We start from the raw sequence: 18,089 nt of genomic DNA, 5'->3' as shown, positions 1-18,089 counted from the left end.
CTGGGGGCACCTGAGCCCTGGGAGAGGAGAGGGAGGGGTGAGGGGGAGAAGACTCTCCCAGGCAGCGCCCTTCAGCTCTGCCATACTGGTTCCCAGAGGAGGACACCCATCGAGGCCATGGCCTCCATCCTCTGTGGGGACTGCAGGGGTGGGGGGTGGGAGGAGGAAGCCCCACTCACATCCGCTGACTGGATGATGAAGTGCCGGGGCAGCCCGTCCCACAGCACGGACAGCACGTACTCCTGCTTGCCCTGGCTCTCCCGCACCAGAAAGTCCCCTGAGCGCACCAGCAGCTCCACAACCTCCGTCCGCGGGATGGCCCCGTGGTACCACAGCTGCTCATACAGGGGCTTCTGCACCTCGGGGACCAGCTGCAGGGGTGGGGGGAGCTGGGCAGGGGAGGAGGATGGAGGGTCACTCAGGCTGCCCACAGGGCCCCTCCATTCTCACACCCACTCCGGCGGCACGTGGAGCACCCGCTGGCCAGGGCTCGCCTTCAGCTCGGCTGGGCTCGGCTGGGATGAGAAGCCGGGCAAGCAGTTCTCCCACCGGGCACTCCTCTCAAAGGGGGTGCTGGGGGCGGCCTGGAAGCCCAGGAGGTAGCTTGGGCAGAGTTTCCTCTGAGGGTATCCTCCTAGTGTGTAAACCACGCGCTCTGGTGGGGGAACCTCTCAGAGACCCCCCCCACACACACCTGGGGCTGGCCCACCCCTCAGGACAGTGGGAGGGGCAGAGCCAGGCTGGGTTCCACTCACCGAGAACTTGGGGCGGAAGATTCCCGTGATGTGGCTCTTAAGCATCTCCAGGGTGGGCGTCCTTCCCCCCTCTCGCTCCTGCTCCTGAGGCCAGGGACAGACGTCAGCGGGTGGCCAGGCTTGGGGAGGGGGAGGGCGACAGTGAGGAGCGAGGCCAGGGCAAGTGGGCCCAGCTGGCGGCGCAGGGCTCGGGTGGGCAGCTCACCGAGGAGGAGGTGGAGTGGCGGTCATCCTGCAGGAGTGGCACGGGGGGCGGCTCCCCGGGGCCCAGCTGCTCCAGCTTGGTCTGCAGAAGCTGCTGCTGGGCCTGCAGCTTGGCCTGACTGCACAGCGCGACCTGCAGCCCCTGAAGGGCCTCTTGCAGTGCCTGCTTCTTGCCCAGCAGTTGCACCCTGTGGGCAGGGGCAGGATTCAGGGAGAGAGGGAGGCTCAGGCTGCAGGTGGAGGTCTGGGAGAGGGAGGGAGGGCAGCAGGAGGTTTGGGGGGGTGGGGGTGCCTGCTCACCGCTCCCGGGGGTGGGTGTTCTGCTCCTCGTCCCAGAGCTCTCGCTGCAGCTGAGCAACTGTTTCCTGCCGGCTGAGCACTGTCTCGGTGGCCAGGGCTAGCTCATCCGTCACTGCTGTCATCCTACGCTCAAGAGGTGGGCAGCGTTAGAACTAGGGTCCCCTTCAAAGGCATCCTTGAAGGGCCCCCCAGCCATAGCTCGTAGGGGCGGCCTCCCGCCCTGCCCCGGCCGCAGGCCGAGGCTGCCACGCACGTGTGCTGCACACTCTCCACCGTCAGCTCATTCAGCTGCAGCTCCCCGGGCTCCAGCGGCTCACCCTCCTCCAGCAAGGACTCATCAAAGGTGACGCAGGGTGGGACATCGGGTGCCGACCTGCAGGGGTCCCAGCGCCCAGTCAGTGACCAGTAATCGGGACCAGCAGGCCTGGTGTCCGGCCAGCAGGACAGGGGCTGGGAGAGGCTTACCCATACTGTTGCAGGAAGCTCTGGTACTCGGCCTCAGGCTGGATGCGGGCAGCAGCTGCCGCCATCTCCTGGTGAATGGCCACCACCTCCTCCTGCACCAGGCTGCTGATCTCCAGGTACTCCTGCAAGATCTCTTTCCTGCCCCCGAGACAGATGACCCGGGGTCAGGGGAGCAGCAAGCTGGCAGCTGAGGGCCTAGAACACGGGGTGTGACCCTGTCTGTGGGGTGACCTCCTGCTCACTGATGAAGTCAGCTCTCCCCCACATGTGCTGTGGGAATAATGAGAGCTCCTGCCTTGTGGAGTAGTGACAGAAAGCCAATGAGATGACATGGGCGTGACATCTGTGTACAGGAAGTGTCCAGCCCTGTCCTGGTCTGGACTCTGGGCCACCAACATTTCACTGAGCCAGTCCTGACCTGCCTCAGATAGCCAACACAGTGACAGCTCTCAGACAGCCCTCCCCACCACCCCACTGACGTTAAACTTGCTCTTTCAGTAGCCTTCTCCTTGTTAAGTTCATGGCCATGTCACCTTCCACCCGCATGAGCCCCATCGTGGCGGTGGTGGCCCTGATAACGTCCATTTGGAATCCAGAGGAAAGCCTACCATCTCCTGCTTCAGAATGCACCCAGGACCCAACCAGTCCCTAACACCTCCGCTGCTACTGCCCTGCTCGGAGCTGCCATGGTCTGTCATCAGGACTATGGCTACCACGTCCTGTCTGGGGCCCCGGCCTGTCCTCACCTGCTGACGTTTCTTCTCCACGCAGTGGAGGAGCTAGCTCATTCATGTCGAGGGTGGTTCTCTCAGTCTTCCCTGTGGTCTCCTGGAGCCTCTATTGCCCGGCCCCTGAGGCTCCATCTGGCCCTACCTCCCCTCACTCTGTAAGCTCCGAGGCCCTCGAGTTCCCGAAAGCCTTGGGCACTGGCCACCCCAGAGCTGGCACACCTGCTGTTTTCTCTTTTTCTGGAAGGTCGTTCCCCAGGTAGCCCCATGGTTAACACCCTCACCTCCCTCGGTTCTATCTAAACATCATCTTCTCAACGAGATTTTCCCAGACCATCCCAGTGAAAACTGTAGCTCCCTCTCGGCTTTCTCCTCTTGCCTCTGCAGGGCTTTGGGTCTTACTTATTAACGTTGTGGATTTTTTTCCCTCTCTTCTAACACGACAGACCCCCTCAGGACGGATATTTTTGTCTGCTTTGTTCAGCGCTCCATCACAGTCCAGAGCCTTGCTCAATACTCGCAACAAAGCTCCATAAAGGGTCTAGGGACGGCCCAATGAGGCTGTTTCAGTTCAGCCGACTCTGACCACCCTCTGTGGGTCGCCCGCCAGTGCAAGTACCTCCCTCCACCCACTGCCATGCCCACTTGCCCAAAACACACTCCTGGCCACCCTCTGATGTTGTCTCTGGCCCCTGGAACAGGAGTGGGAAGAGAGTAGGACACCACCCTGGAGATGCGTCAGAGGCACAGCTTGGGAATCTCCTGCCCAAGTTCTCATATGAGAACATGACCTGCCCTTTGAAAGACTTGAATTTCCTGGCCCCTGCCTCTGAGCACGGTGACAGGGCACTGGGGCTATTGTGGAGATGGCGGGGCTGAGGGCTTACAAGATACACGTCATGTCCTGGTGCAGGTCCTGCAGCGACTGCAGCAGGCTAGGCAGCATGAGCTGGTGATGGTGCTGGTGATGCAGCTGGGCCGCCCGCACGCCCAGCACATAGCGGTTATGGTGGGCTGAGAGCTTCCACAGGCTGCGTACATACTTGTCCTTGGCTTTGTCACGATCCTTGTCTGTGAGCAGGGGATGAGGGGCACATTGACTAAGGCAGCCTTCTTCCCTTGGGCCCCCTGGGCAGGTTAGGACTGGCTTGGGGTTCAGCATCCTTGCTGCCAAACAGGGGGAAAGCACAAACCTTTGTTGGCCTCTTGGTACTTGCGCCGGGCCTGGGCGCTATCCCGGGCCAGGGCTCGGTACTGACTCTTCAGCTTCTCAATGTCCTGGCTATGCGTCTGTGGACAGAGGAGGGCACCATGGCTTAGCAGTGCGGGCAGGCAGCACACCCACGCTCGTCTTCCAGGGCAGGCCCAGCTGGGGACCTTTGGGGCAGCTGACCACTGAAGTTAGGGTCAGATAGGCATTTAGGTAGAAGCAGATGGGTGGACTGGGCAGGTTACAACTGTCTTATTTTGGCTTTAAACTGGTGTCTTTGTGGCAAGTAGAGCCAGAGTCGTGGACTTGTGACCTGCCCAGCCACACAGAGCCCATGGTAGCAAAGCCCCTGGATGGCGAATACAGAAACCCTCAGTTACTAACTGAATGGTCGGTGGTGGAGACTGCCCAGTTGCACTGTGACGCTCGCTCACGAGGTCACTGTGTGTTGGAATTGACCTGGCGGCAGTTGGTTCGGTGGGGTCGTGTGCTTCATCGATTGCTCTCCTGTATTGGACTTCTTAATGCTTTTGGGGTTGTTTTTTTTTTTTAGCAAGAAACTCCACATTTCTGTTTAGGGTGACAGGAACAACAGATGGCACTCTGAGACAGAGTTCCCATCCCAGCTCCCTGGGAAGCTGTGCACCAACACTGCCTCTCTCTCCAGCTTGTTTCCTCACCGAGAGCTCAGAAGACTAGCCTTTTCCTTTAAGGGACAGAGTACTTCGTTTTTGTAGGTCATTTAGTCCCTTACTACTCACCTCTGCCTTTGCAGCAATACAGTCATCATAAACGATGCGAAGGCAAACAGGCATGGTTGTGATCCAGTGCACACTGTTGTCTACAACTCGCTGGATTAAGTACGAGAGGAGTAGGGCCTTGCTGGCCACCAGGGGCCGCTGTGGGGCCATGGCAAGGCCTGTACTGGTGGCAGCAAGCTAGTATAGGGGCCTGGCCAAACTTGGCCATTGAGTCAGACTCATAGCGACCCTATGGAACAGGATAGAACTTCCCCTGTGGGTTTCCGAGGCTGTGACTGTAAATCTCTATGGGGGTAGAAAGCCTCATCTTTCTCACGTGGAGCAGCTCGGGGTTTCAAACTGCTGACCTTGTGGTTAGCAGCCTAACATGTAACACATTCTGCACCAGGGCTCTTAGGGGGCCTGACAGGATAGTGAATGAATGGGGAGCCTAGAGCACCCAAGTAAATGGCCATCCCCTAACCACACAGACCAGGGAGGCGAGTGGGATTCAAACTGAAGGAGGCTGGCTTCACAGACCGACACTTGACCATTATGTCAGGGGACCATGCTATTGCTGTATAGCGTCTTTGGAGACGCCGGGAAAAGGCCTGAGGAGATGCTTGCTGAAGGGCAGGGAAGTGGACAGCTCACGGACAGCCTGGGCCAAGGGCAAAATGATGAGCCCTAATTTCAATCTCTCAGCTTCCCCAGCCCGACAGACCACTGAGGGCAAGAGCCAGATCCTGTTCCTCCCAAAGGCCTGGCCCCAATCGTCACCCCTCTTTTTAAAATCATTTGATTGGGGCGCTTACCGCTCTCATCACAATTAATACATCCATCCATTGTGCATATGTTGCCATCATCATTTTCAAACAGTTTCTTTCTACTTGAGCCCTTGGTATCAGCTCCTCATTTTTCCCCTCCCTCCCTCAGGAACCCTTGATAATTTACAATTTTTTTTTCATGTTTTACACTGACTGCTGTCTCCCTTCACCCACTTTTCTGTTGTCCGTTGTCCCCCAGGGAGGGGGTTATATGTAGATCATCGTGATCGGGTCTCCTTCCCCCCGCCCCCTTCCCTTTACCCTCCTGGTATCACTACTCTCATTATTGGTCCTGAGGGGTTAATCTGTCCTGGACTTCCCGTGTTTCAGCTCTTACCTGTACCCCTGTCAATGCTCTGGTCTAGCTGGATTTGTAAGGTAGAACTGGGGTCATGATAGTGGGGGAGAGGAAGGATTAAAGAACTAGAGGAAAGTTGTCTGTTTTGTCGGTGCCATACTGCACCCTGACCTTTTCCCTCTCCATGTCTTCCTCGGCCATGCACACAGTAGGGAGCTCAGAAGGTGTGCAGAAGCAGGGGGAGGAAACTGCAGCAGGGTTGGGCAGGCCCTGCGGCTGACTTTCACTTCCCCAGTGGGTCCAGGAGCTCTTGTGCAAAAGCTGCGAAAGGGCCCAGAACCCCCCCACCCCTACCCTCCACCCACCTTGGTGAGCTCCTGCTGCAGCTGCTGCCAAAGCTCACTGTAGGTTTTTCGAAGCTGCTGCCGCTCCCGGATCAGCAGGCTCAGCTTGCTCAGGGGCCCAGAGTTCAGATCCTCCGCGTGCTGCCTCAGCAAGCGGCTCAGGCCCTCCGTCTGGCTGGTGATCTCTGCCCAGGACTACAGCGCAGGGTGGGAAGGCAGGGCATGAGGGGGCAATGGCTCCTGAGTCTCCAACCCCGCCAGTCCCCAGTGGGTTCCAGAGAGGGAGAGGGTTGGCAGGTGGGGCCAGCACCCGCTAGGAGTTCCGGGGCCCTCACCTGACTGATGGGGCTGTTGGAACCCGGGCCTCGGCCCTGGGCCCCGCCGTCCTGCAGGGACATGTGGTGCAGCAGTCCCGCGTATTCTCGGTCACTCTTGACCCGCTGGGCCATCCATTTGCGCATGCCCTCCAACAGCCGGAGCTCGGCCTCCTGCAGCCGCTGCACTGCCCCGTGGCCCTCGGGGCTGCACAGCTCCGAAGAGAAGCCCATGGTGCTAAGCTGGGGAACAAGGCAGCAGTTGGAGATGGGGGTGCTGCGTGGTGGGGTGGAGAAGGATGGGGGCGCTGTCATTAAGCAAAAGGCGGGGTTAGCAAGGATTACAAAGAGCAGCCTGGGCTAGGATGAGCCCTCAGGTCGCCTGTGCACTAGGCCAAGCAGGGAGCCAGTAAAGCCCCTCCCAGGGCCCTTCCTTCCACCCTGCACCCGTTTTACAAGGGCTCATGGGCCCTGGCCCTTGACTGGGCTAAGCCCGCACCCAGTTGGTCACTTCAGCCCTCCACAGGCCCCTTCCCATGACAGCTCTCTGCCTGACCACCCCCACCCCCACGGCCCCCCGCCCCGCCGCTTCCCTTCCAGGCTGGAGTTACCCTCGGGGGTAGCCGCTCCTGGGGCAGCCTGGGCCTGACTCGGGTCCCCACGCCGACCTCTGGCCAGTTCCTGATTCCGAGCTTCCTCCTCCTCCTGTGGTTTCAGTTGGCCCAGCACACTCCCCCCTCCCCCGGGGCGGGACCGCTAAGGGGAAGGGGCAGGCGGGAGTGGCCCCCACCCCCCTCTGAGCAGCGCCTGGCCGCAACCTCCGGCCGTCTGTCCGTCCGCAGGGCTGCGGAAACGGAAGGGAGGAGGGGGCCCGGCAAAGAATGGCCCTGCGCAAGAGCAGCCTGCTGGGCCAGCGCCTGGCGAGCCCAGCGAAGCAGCCCATGAGTGCGTTGGGGTGCGCGTGGTGGGGAGGCTGGGCCCTGGGCGAGACCCCTGGAGGGCAGCCTCAGAGGAGGAAGGGGAAAGGCTGGCCCAGGCCTTCCCCACCCAACTGGATCCCCTAAGGAGAAAGAGGCGCCAGCTTTATTTGAATAAAATTTCCAAGGAGGTATTCCCAGGAAAGGCCGCCCTCCCCACCAGGTACTGGGGCAGGGCTGGGACTTGGTTCTCTGTCTCAGGAGCAGTCTAGGTTCAGCCAGGCCCCCACCCCCAGGCATTCTGCTGCACTAGGGCCCCAGTCCTGGCTGCTGGCGGGCAGGTCACAGCAGCCAAGGGAGAGATGGAGCGACTGGCCCACAGGTCCCTGGAGGGGGCTCTTAACCATCACCACCCACCAGTGGAACCCAGGAACTAGGACTTCTTTGGGGGTGGAAATGCTTCAGAGATCCAGGGGGCTCCCTGTCTCCAGCTGTCATCTCCTTCCTCACAAGAGGCTCTTGGTGGGGACTTGAACCACTAAAGAGCTGGCAGGATCCCCCATGGGCCTTTCCCTGGCCCACCCACCTCCCAGGCAGCATAGGGCCCGGGGCCCAGAAAGAACAATACCACCACACTGGAGACCAGGCCTGGTTTGCATAGTCTGCACATTTAATCACTTTAAAACCTCTAACATTATCTCGTGTCCATTAAATAGAATCCAACAATGCTGGGCCTGTTTAAATTACAAGAAAAAAAATCACTGTGCACCAACCCAGTATCTTACAAAACCAGCTGGGCTGGCCACAGGGGACAGTGGAGGGTGGGAGAAGGAGCACCCCTGGGCAGGTGGCTGGGTGCCAGGAGGGGCAATGGGAGAGAAAAGGGAGCTCCCAGATGGGAGGGGACTGATTGTCCTAATGGGAGGGGTGCAAAAGGCACGTCAAAGAGGAGAGTGTGGGGGGCATGACAGGTCAATGCTTTCTTCCAGGGCACAGTGTCAGGGGGGTGCAGTGCCACCGCCCAGCCACCCCTGGTACTAGAACCAATGACCCATGAGCCCTTGGCACGGTGAGCCCCATGTGAAACACAGATGACAGCCTGCCCCCCCTCCGCCCCCCCTCACCCGCAGTAACCCTTTCCTAGGGCCCACGCAGTCAGCCTGTCGTTTCCGGTCTCGGGGCTCAGCTACCTCAGCAAGACGCTGCAGCCCGATACCGCAGGCTGGGGCAGCCTGGGGAAGAGCAGGGGGGCAGTAGGTGTGGGAAAGTGGGTGGTCCAGCAGCTACCCCCCAATAAAAAATACCCCCCCAAAAAATCAGCATCTTTAAGTGAAATCATCACAGAGTGAAAATATATCCTCAAACAGCCCCTGAGATCCCCACAGGGGAAAGCAGCATTGGGTGGAAGGTGGGGGGGACGACCCTCCTAGGCCGCTGTCCCTCCCCACCACCCACCCAGGGGCTCCAGGACTGTGAGTGCCAACAGCCCAGGCAGCCCCGGGCTCAGAAAACAGGGACTTGGGCCCTGGCTGGAGGCGAAGGTGGGAGGGGGGCTCGGCTGGAGTGCCAGCCTGGGCTGGCCAACCCTGCTCAGCCTGGCTGGCCAGCTGTGGAGGCATCAGTGCGGCAGGGCACAGGCGCCCGTGCACACGTTGGCAGCACCTGCTTGCCATGGTCCCTTCCTATGATAAACACTTCTGCTGGAGGCTCATCACACAGGGGAATGGGTTGGGATGCAAAGCCCTTGGAGACATGACCTCCTCCTTCTTCTCGTACCCCGTAGGCCCACCTCCCTGTTGCCAAGATGAGGACCATTATTGCTTCGGAGGAGCACAGCCCGGGCTGCGGCCGGGGCCGGGCACCCCAGAGAAAAGGGCCATGCCTCTTCACTCCACAGGATCGCCTGCTGGCCTGGGCCTTGGAAAGCTGCCCCTCAGCTTTCATGCCATTCTCCACACCAGGGCTGCTGAGGGTGGGCAAGAGGCTGCTCCCGCCACCCCCACCCCCCAAGTCCTGGGACCCCACTGCAGACAGCCAAGTGTTGTGTGAAGCAGTCTGCCCCCCCACTTGCCTCCCACCTGGGGGTCCCAAGCCCAGTCCCAAGATAAAAAAATACTTTGGTGAATTAAAAAGTGCCCAAGAAGGGGGTCGGCTTGCGGGATGGGCAGTGGGCGCTCGTCAAAGGACGCTCTGGTCTTTGATGAAGGCAGTCCTCTCGCCCCGGCCCTCGTCCTCCTCTGAGTCCGATGGGCACTCCTCCTGCCAGGCTTCGGGCGGTAGCCCCTTGTAGGAGATGAGGCCCCGGTCCATGGTGTACACCTTCACCCCACGGAAGCTTAAGCCAGAGCGCAGCTGCAGGACCAGGAAGACAGTGACGAAGACCAGCACAATGAAGGCGCAGCTGAGGCCGGCCACCACCTCGGGCAGGTGGGAGGGCAGCAGGCCCGCCCGCTGGGGCTCCGTCTCCACCTCCGGGGAGGGTGGGGGCAGCTGCTGCGCCGGGGACTCCCGGCTGCTCTGGCTTTGCCGGGAGCATGTTTGTGTCACAGGGTCCAGGGAGGCGTGGCTGGGGCAGCTGAGGCAGTCTGTGGGGGCCAGCCCCTGGCATGTGGCACATGAGTTGTGGCAGGGGGTGCAGACGCTGGCTCGGATGGTTTCCACGTCGTTCTCTGTGCTATAGTGCGTGTTGAGGACGTGGGGAGTGAAGCCTGGTGGGCAGTGCTGGACGCAGCTCTTCTGGTGCAGAGAGAAGCCTTCTTCACACACTGTCAGAGGGAAGGTGGGGAAGGGTCAGCCCAGCTGACCATGGGGATGCAGCCACCCAAGGGCATGTGATTCCTCAGCCCGGGACCACGGCAGACCCGGGAATTGCAACCTCAAGCCCAGTCCCCACTGTCCCCAACTGCAGAATGAGTCACCCCAAGGGCCCCAGGAGCCCCGGGTCTCTTCTGACTACTCTTCCTTTCTCGAGCTAGTCTGTGAGGCAGGCGCCTTCCACCTATCACCCAGCACTCACCCACACAGGCCTGGCTGGACGTGAGGGTCTTGCAGCCGCTGCTCTCGGGGGGTGCGGGCAGCCCCTCCGGGGCTGTGCCATACAGCACAAGGAGAAACTTGGTCAGCGTCCCTAGTCATGATGGGAAGGCAGCAGTTAGGGGGTGCAGGGACCCAGGCCAGATCCCAGGCCTGCCCGAGGGTGGGCCTTTGAGCCCCCTCACCCCTTCTTCCCGGGACTTGGCTACCATAGTTGTTGGCTTCACTGGTGTTTTCGATCTCCAGGACCCACTCGCCAGCGGGGTTCTCATCCCAGGCGTGGGTCGTCATGAAGGCCCAGTCATTAAATCCATCTGCGGAGTAGTCGTGTGGCCTGGGGGCGGGAAGAGGTGTGTGCACTCAGTTCTCTGAGGCTTCAAAGGGCCCCATGCCCACAACAGCTGGGTCATATTCCCTCCCCTGCCGGGCTGGAATTGCCTGCTAGCTGGGCTCTAGTTCCCAGCCAGCATCCTGGCAGCCTGTGAGGGTTCCGGGACTCCCTAGGACAGAATACAGCTGCCCCCTCCTGCACAGGTGTTTCAGGGGGACCGAGTGAGCATGAGGGAAGGTGCATGAGTGACTGCACGGCTCCATGCAGGGGGCAGGGGGTGGGGTGGGGTGGTGGTGTCAGGCACCTGGCAGCCAGCAGGGTGGAGCGGGTGCCCATGGGGCTGACCAAGTGGATGGCCAGATCGCCACGGCGATTATAGGACAGGGTGAGCCTGGCCTGAGCGTGCTCCAGCCGGGTGATGTGGTTGGGCTCCCCGAGGCACGCGGTCACAGTCTTCCGCACTTCGAGCCGCTTCCCGATGTCCCTGTGTGGACAGCGTCATGGTGGTCTCTTACCCGTGAGCCTCATGCCACAGAGCCCACTCGCCCCTGCCCAGCCTGGCTCCATCCTCACTTGGGTTCTGTGAGGATGTCGATGATGCACTTCCTCTGGGGGGCCACGGTCGTCCAGTTCTGGGCCAGGGCCACCATGGCGCCTGCGTCCAGTAGCCCATAGCCATAGGAGTGGCTCACTGTGGGGCAAGAAGACAGAGTCAGCTGGGAAGCACAGAGGGACCCAGCCTGCCCCAAAGCCTAGCCCCGCGACCCCTGCGCTCACCTCTCCGGCCCACCCCGTTGGTGGCCCAATCGTCAGCACTGAGGTGGGCCGGCTTTGAGGTCTGTACCACCAGGTGCTGCATGTCTCTCCAGGTGAGGTTCTTACTGCAGAGAGGGAGAGGCCGGGGCTCAGTCTTTTGTTCAGCCAAGCTGGGGACTAAGAGCTGCTTGGCAAGAAAGTAATGGTGGGGGTAGTGCCCTGCCCCCCAGCACCCCCACCCCCACTTACTTGGCCTCCAGGGTGAGAGCGATGATGCCAGCTGCCAAGGGGGCTGAGGCTGAGGTGCCTGTGTGCGACTCTGTGCACTTCTGCCGCAAGTCAGTGGTTACCTACCGAAGCGACAGTGGGGTTGGGATGTAAGAGGACAACAGGGACAGAGAGGCTGTCTGCCCCCCACCCCCACACACTGCCTAGGAGTCCCTGCTCCAGATGGTGGCCAGCCAAGGCCGAGACACCTCGTTCCAGCTGCTCCCTTGGGAGCATGCTGTGGACAGGTCCTCTGTGGCCTGCAGTTTGCTGAGGGGCAAGGAGGTTCAAGTAGAGGCCTGAGATCAATGGGGGCGCTATGAGGGGGCTTCAAAACGCTGGTGGAAAACCCCCACGATCGTTTTGTTCTCTTTCTCCACAAACTCTTTGAGGGCCCCTTGCACATGCTTTCAGGGAGTACCCATGGTGGGGGTGGGGGTACCCGAGCTGCTCACGCTCGGAGATGCCCGGGGCAGCATGTCCAGCCCTGCCCGCCGGGGCCCCACTCACGATCTGCTTCTCGTTCTGGTTGCCGCTGCTGTAGGTGGTGGCCAGCGTGGACGAGCAGGCCTCGCTGTACCAGGGCACGTTGCCGAACTGGGTGGCGCTGCTGATGGACAGCGTGTAGATGCTGTTGGTGTAGCCGTCGCAGTTGCAGCTGTCGTGTTCCCGGCCCCCGTTCCCCGAGGCCCAGACAAAGATGGAGCCCAGTCCCTGGCGGCCCTGGGGACAGAGTGGGCCGGGGTCACTCGGCAGCGGGGTCCTGGCAGGAGTCTGCTTACAGACTGCCGAGGCTGGGGATTCCTTCGCTGCCTTTGCCCTCACCCCCCCACTCCCCATCCGTTCCTGGGCCCCTGAGAGAGCCAGTGTGGGTCAGGTGCCTATGTCCCTGTGCTGACTTCAGACCTCGGGGGAGGGGCTGTTTGCTTTTCTCTGTCTGTTCCTGTCTTGATAAGCACACTTTGTATACAATTAAAGTTAAATGCAAGAATAAGGAAAAGAATAGAAACACACAAGGAGGCCCCTGAGGGTTGGCGGGCTGGGCCCGCCCCTCACCTGGTTGACCCCCCGGCTGAAGGCCTCCTCAGCGAGGCGGGCCGGCCCATCCACTGTCTTGCCGTCATCCTCAGGGCCCCAGCTGGCGCTGTAGATGTGGATGTGGTTGGGGTTCAGGCCCAGTGAGCGTGCCTCCACCGCATCAGTCACCTCGCCATCCAGCATGCGTACCCCTGGCCATGGAAGGGGCGGGGAGAGGGATGCTGCATGGGTCCTGCTGCCAGGGGTACCCCTAGTGCTCCCCCAGCTCTGCAGCACCAAGGGAGGGCAGGGGGAGGGGAGAGGCCAGTATGGGGTCTGACACAGGTGCTCGGGACTCCTGACTCCCTAACTACTCTGCCTTTCAGGGTGAGACGCTGGGGAGACAGCCCCCTCATACCACACCTTCTGGATGAGAAGGAATCTCTGGGCGTTCAAAGGAGCCTCAGGGTGGGCTGTGAGGGGCACCGCCCACCCTGCCAGAGTGGAGTGTCCACCCACAGGATCCACAGGGAGCAAGTGGCTGGCAGCAGCCAGATGGGAGGTGGGCAGAGAAAAAATCCACTTGAAAGGCTCCACCCCAGAGTCAGGGTGGTTGGGGCCCCCACCCACCTCCAATGCGGGCATTGAAGGCCACACCTACACCGCAGACACCGTTGTTGGCCACTGCGGCCACCTCACCAGCACACCGGGTGCCATGCCTGCCGGGCCGAGAGATACCATTATGGAGGCAGGGCAGACCCACCCCGCTGCCCAGGACCACCCCACATGGCCTCCACACAGCCAGGGCCAACCTGCCCTCAGGGCCCGGCTGGCCCAGGGCTTCAGTGGAGAGCTCCCGGCTCTGCCTTGCCTCCCTGGTGGGCAAGAGAAGGGGGTGCAGGTCAGAGCCCGCCGGCACTCACCGGTTGTCATTCATCTGTGTGTACCGCGGCTGGGGGTCAGGGTCCTGGTCGTTTACATCGAAGCTGGCTCCAGGGTCCTAGATAGGACACGGCTGTAGTCAGGGCCGGCCTGAGCCCACAATAGTACAGGGCAGCCCCCGACACACCCACGCCAGGGGCAGGGACTGTTGGCTGCCTGCTCCCCGCCTCCTCACATAATTGCCTGCCAGGTCCGGGTGGTTCTTCTCAATGCCGTCGTCCAGGATGGAGACCACAATGCCGTGCCCCGTGTAGCCCTGTGCCCAGGCCTCCTTCACGTTCAGGTCCCGCTGGGGGATGCCAGACTGTAGAGAGACCCATCCCGTCACCCTAGTACTGATGGACCTCCTCCTCCACCCATCCCTGCAGAAAGGCCACCAGGTGCTGGTGGATTAGGGAGGGCTGGCTGGACAGAAGGAATCAGAGGCGGCATCTTCAGATCGGCCTGCGTACATACCCTCCCAGCCGGGGAGGAGGAACAGGGAGGTGCCATACCAGGTACCACTGCTGGGGAAACTTGGGGTCCGTGGGCTCCAGGTACACATCCCTTTTGGTCCTCCGCTTTGCCACCTGCTGCTCCAGCCATCGGACCTGTGAGGGAGTGAGACCAGCTGATGTGGTGTGGGGAGAGCGAGGGGGGGGGGCGCTCGGCAAGGGGGCTGGAGCTGCTCTCACTTGAGGCTCCCTCTGCAGCCGGCTGTGCCGCAGGCGGTGAGGCGACAGGGACCGCTTTGTCACTGCTCGATGCCAGAAGTGGTAATAGTCACCAACAATCTGCAATAGAGCAGGGAGATTTCCATCTGTCAGTCCTCGGGGAGGCGGGCACAGTGGGGGTGGACAGTGGCATGGGGGGAGGAGAGGTGCCCGGCACAAGGGGTGCAGCTGCTCCTTGCCCAGGACCCAGCAAGAGCTGAGCAGGGGCCTGAGCGGCTGCCCTGGTTGGAATATATTGGTCCTCCAAGGCCCCGGCAGGACAAGCTACTGCTCCGCATTACTTAGATGCCCCAGGGAAACAAGCCCAATTGCCCCTGCTTCCCGCACTAGAAGCCCTGCCCCCCAACCAGGTAAGAATACCCACCTGGCCCAGGTTGAGGAAGCCATGCTTGCGTGCCAGACTGTCAGCCACGGCCAGGCCTTCGGGGATGTGCACAGCCCATGTGTTGGTGAAGACCTCCTGGCCATGGGCATCAGCTGCCAGCAGGACCAAGGCTCCTGCTGCTGCTACTACCCATAGCAACCAGGGCCTCAACTCCATCAGGGGCAGGTGGCTGGGACCCTGGAGCTCCTGTCCCCTGGGCCTGGTCACAGGGCCTCGGCCCCCAAGTGCCTGCTCACTGCCTATGGCCTGTGGTTGGCTGGTGGGGGTATGGGTCCATGACGGGCTGGGCTGAACTGAGCGGATGAAGGCTGTCCTGGGGGCTCTGAGAAGAAAAGGGAGAAGCAGAGGGTCGGTCTGGACCTGCCCCACACTAGAGTTGCCCTTCCCAGCCCTTCCTAGCTCAACGCAGACCACAAAGGGCAACTGGAGGGGGTGAGAATGAGCCTCCCCAAGAAACCCAGCCCCTCAAGGTCAACTGGACTGATGGAAAGATGGACCCCACATACAGGTAGACACAAGATGGGCGCAGAGTCTACCAAGGCTGAGTCACTCAGACTCAGGGACAATTAAGGGGGAAAAGAGGTAGAAAAGATAGGTTTATACTGCAGGATGTACACACAATCCGATTTTGTTTTTAAAGAACTATTTATACATGTGTATTTATACACAGCCACAAAACAAAATCTGGAAGGACACATGCGAAAATGTTAACAATGGTTCTCTTGGGGTGCTCAGAATTACGAGTAATTTCTCCGTGTCTTTGTATAGTCTCCAAACTACCTGGGTATATTTTGTAAAGGAAGAAAATGTTGGCTTTTCATTTCCTCACCCCTCAAATATGAGGCACCCCACACAACTCCCTGGGCTTTCTTGGTTTAGCAAAGCCAGCCCAGCCACAGCGAGGTAACTGCACAGCCCCTGGGGGTAAGGAGTGGGTGACCCTCACTGGGAAGGGCTCTGGGGAGGTGAGGACCAGAGTGGGCTCCCTTCCCTCTATGCTGTGGCCCAGACAGGTGGGCAGCCCAAGGTCAGGGGTGCTAGATCATCTTCCACTGTCTCCTGGGACACATTGGGGCTGTGTGAGCCCTGTCCTACCTGGACCCAAGGGCCCCCAGTCACCAGCTAGCTCACTCCACGCCCACCAGCTTGCGTAATTCGAGCTTGGGCAGCCAGGACAAACAGGCTGCAGAGCCAGGAGTGCCAAGGTGAGGCTGAATCAATACTCCTCCTGTTGTTTTTCCACCTTCAGCCAACAGACAGGAGGACCTCTCTGCCCGGGGCCACATAACTGTCCCCACATTGCACCCCTGATGAGCCAGGCCTTGGCCCTAGAGAGGAGGCAAATTGGGGGAGGTCCCCGAGGAGGTTCCTAAAGGTAGTTTATCTCAATGCCAGGCTTGGTGGGGAGCATGTTTGTCCACAGGGCCCTGGGTACCCTTACTCCTCCCCTGGCTAGCCCCATAGACCACTCTGTACTGGATGGCACAGGGAATCTAGTCCACCCAGGCCTGGGGAGCTGGACAGATGACGCCACCTGCTCCGAACCCCTCATTTTCGAGGCGCTGCTCTCTGCCATGATGGGTCTGTTGGCAGCATGCCTGCCCTGATGTCCCACACCCCACCCCACAGGCTTGGAGTTGGTGGGGGGGCAACTCCATACACCATTCCTGGAGCATTTTCAGTTTACACCAAAATAACCTGACAGCTGATGGGGGTTGGCCTCCACCGTGTCAGCTCCTCCTCACCCCAATGGGCAGAGTCCACAGGGCAGGCCTGAGAGCCACAGCCCCGGAGGCCTTGGGCCTGAGCAGTAGCTGGGCAGACACCCGGCCTAGAAGGTGAAGGAACCCCACAGGCTTATTTAGAGGATGTGGACCCCCACCCCTGGGGCAAAGCCTCTTCTCCCCTCAAGCCACAACAGCTGCTCGTGGGTCCCGAGCCCATGCAAAAGCCCACCTTATCACAGCGCCGAGTCCCACAAGTATCCCAAAGCTGGCAGGGGCTGGCCCAGGTCCCCACAAGGTGTAGATCGAACCACAACTGCCTGACGTTAAAGGTGATTAACCAACTACTTAATGACCTTGCAGCACCCGGAAAGAAAGCAGGCTTTAGGCAACACCCAAAAAGACAGCCCAGTATCCTGAGTCGTGGTGAGGGTGGGAGCCTCCAACCCACCAGAGAGGCCTGTCTCAGCATCCAGGAAAAAGGGAGGACCCTCCCCACCCACCCCCAACCAGAGCCTGAAGCTGAGAACAATGAATGAATGGGCTTTCCCACCCCCCACCCCCCCAGCATCACAGACTGACTCACCCTTAGAGTCCCTGCTCCTCTCAGATCCGGAGGGAGGCTAGTATTTCTGGGCTCCGTGATCCCCTCTTACTCAGGACTGGCTCTGAGGGCTGTGGGTGCTCTGCCTGGCCGTGCTCCAGGGTCTTTTTTCTCCAGCCCTGGCCACCCCAACACACACAGAGCCCTTCCAGTGGTGGGCCAGCCCCCAAACTGTCTCCACCTCAGTGCCTGGCTGCTGTTTCCCAGGCCCCTGGGGGATCTGTGGGACACTGCCACCACTGGAGGGTTGTCTCAGAAACCCGATCCCGGCTCTCTTTCCAGCAAACAGCCACCAAGCCAGGTCCTGTTACAGCCTCTAAGAGGCTCTACTGAAATCCTGACTTTCAGTCCAGGCCCAGCCGCACATTGGCTGTGTGATCTTAGACAAGTCACTTCCTCTCTCCGAGCCTCAGTTTCCTTGGTGGTAAAAACTGCTACACCAGCTGTTTTCAAACTTTCTTTTTATAAAGCCACAGAATCCTTTCATTTTATTTATTTACTTTTAATCAAGCCGTATATAGAAGTCCAATAAAGGAAAAGTCAAGCTGAGGCTACTGTGTTCGAAATAGGGCAAGCCTTGAATAGGGCATGCCCTGGCCCCATTCCTGTGCTGTGTCCACACCTGGCCAGTAGCTCCCAAGCCTCCACTAGGCCACACCACCTGGAGTTCCCCCTTCCCCGATGCACTTCTCGGGACCACTTTCCGAACTCGGTGGAAAGTCAAAGTCAGGGAAAATTGCACGAGTCTCCACAGCTAGAAGATCCGCCAGCGCAGGGGCAGAGGGGTGGGGGATGGTGAGAATGCAGGTATAAACCAGACAAATGAGGGCTGTCACACCTGTCTGGCATGCAGGCCGCCCCTCCGTCCAGCTCCCCCTCGGCGGGAGCAGGGGACCCTCAGCCTAGCCTTCCGGGGAGGCAGAGGGGAAGCTACCTGAGCCAGCCTCCCGGCGCCCGCAGGCTCCACACCTGAGTCCTCGCCCCACACAGGTGCGCGGCGGGGGCGAGGCCCGGCCCGTGAATAATCCCCTCCGCCTTGCCCCCAGCCGCTCCTCCCCTTCCCCCGCGGGAGCTCGGGCCCTCGCCGGCCGTGGCCCCGGGAGGCGGGAGCACCCAGAGCTCCGGAATGCTCTCCCCATCCCGCCCCCAGCAGGGGCCTCCCAGGCGCTTCCTGAGGTCAGAGGGCTCGCCCTGGCCGCCAGCGGAAAAGTACCG

The 18,089-nt window shown here is 60.5% G+C and overlaps 2 protein-coding genes across 3 annotated transcripts in view; both read right to left on the bottom strand.

The window, feature by feature from the left end:
- Nucleotides 1-6,819, bottom strand: part of FES (FES proto-oncogene, tyrosine kinase) — an 11,345-nt gene extending 4,526 nt beyond the window's left edge. Inside the window, 11 exon segments of the mRNA XM_004708094.2 lie at nucleotides 54-389; nucleotides 756-839; nucleotides 961-1,147; nucleotides 1,260-1,382; nucleotides 1,513-1,632; nucleotides 1,725-1,862; nucleotides 3,340-3,523; nucleotides 3,646-3,742; nucleotides 5,893-6,066; nucleotides 6,207-6,428; nucleotides 6,797-6,819. Of these exon segments, the coding sequence (XP_004708151.1) occupies nucleotides 54-389; nucleotides 756-839; nucleotides 961-1,147; nucleotides 1,260-1,382; nucleotides 1,513-1,632; nucleotides 1,725-1,862; nucleotides 3,340-3,523; nucleotides 3,646-3,742; nucleotides 5,893-6,066; nucleotides 6,207-6,419 (1,656 nt within the window). The 5' untranslated portion in view covers nucleotides 6,420-6,428; nucleotides 6,797-6,819.
- Nucleotides 6,820-7,750: 931 nt separating this feature from the next.
- Nucleotides 7,751-17,713, bottom strand: FURIN (furin, paired basic amino acid cleaving enzyme). Of its 2 annotated transcripts, XM_045286359.1 has the most exons (16): nucleotides 16,857-17,713; nucleotides 14,526-14,868; nucleotides 14,123-14,221; nucleotides 13,943-14,038; nucleotides 13,624-13,752; nucleotides 13,430-13,506; nucleotides 13,137-13,225; nucleotides 12,546-12,718; nucleotides 12,000-12,212; nucleotides 11,472-11,572; nucleotides 11,244-11,347; nucleotides 11,040-11,157; nucleotides 10,771-10,950; nucleotides 10,345-10,469; nucleotides 10,119-10,229; nucleotides 7,751-9,867 (listed from the first exon to the last, which is right to left on the bottom strand). In XM_045286359.1, exons 2-16 carry the CDS (start codon nucleotides 14,700-14,702, stop codon nucleotides 9,281-9,283), a joined length of 2,379 nt encoding a protein of 792 aa, XP_045142294.1. In that variant the 5' UTR covers nucleotides 14,703-14,868; nucleotides 16,857-17,713; the 3' UTR covers nucleotides 7,751-9,280. The 2 variants fall into 2 exon arrangements, with proteins under 2 accessions (XP_045142294.1, XP_004708271.1); XM_004708214.2 differs by lacking the exon at nucleotides 16,857-17,713 and having other exon boundaries at nucleotides 14,526-15,888.
- Nucleotides 17,714-18,089: the final 376 nt, after the last annotated feature.

The sequence above is a fragment of the Echinops telfairi genome, unplaced genomic scaffold (assembly GCF_000313985.2).
Source record: "Echinops telfairi isolate 266 unplaced genomic scaffold, ASM31398v2 ScPeMD7_7;HRSCAF=31, whole genome shotgun sequence".
NCBI lineage: Eukaryota > Metazoa > Chordata > Mammalia > Afrosoricida > Tenrecidae > Echinops > Echinops telfairi.
Note: the sequence above shows the minus strand (reverse complement) of the source record. Positions and strands in the feature narration are given on the sequence as shown.

Coding starts and splice junctions, on each gene's coding strand:
- FURIN (XM_045286359.1), bottom strand. CDS start 14,702: ATGGAGTTGAGGCCCTGGTTGCTATGGGTAGTAGCAGCAGCAGGAGCC. Junction 14,039..14,122: donor GGCTGCAGAGGGAGCCTCAA/GTGAGAGCAGCT, acceptor ACTCCCTCACAG/GTCCGATGGCTGGAGCAGCA. Junction 13,753..13,942: donor TTCCCCAGCAGTGGTACCTG/GTATGGCACCTC, acceptor GTCTCTCTACAG/TCTGGCATCCCCCAGCGGGA.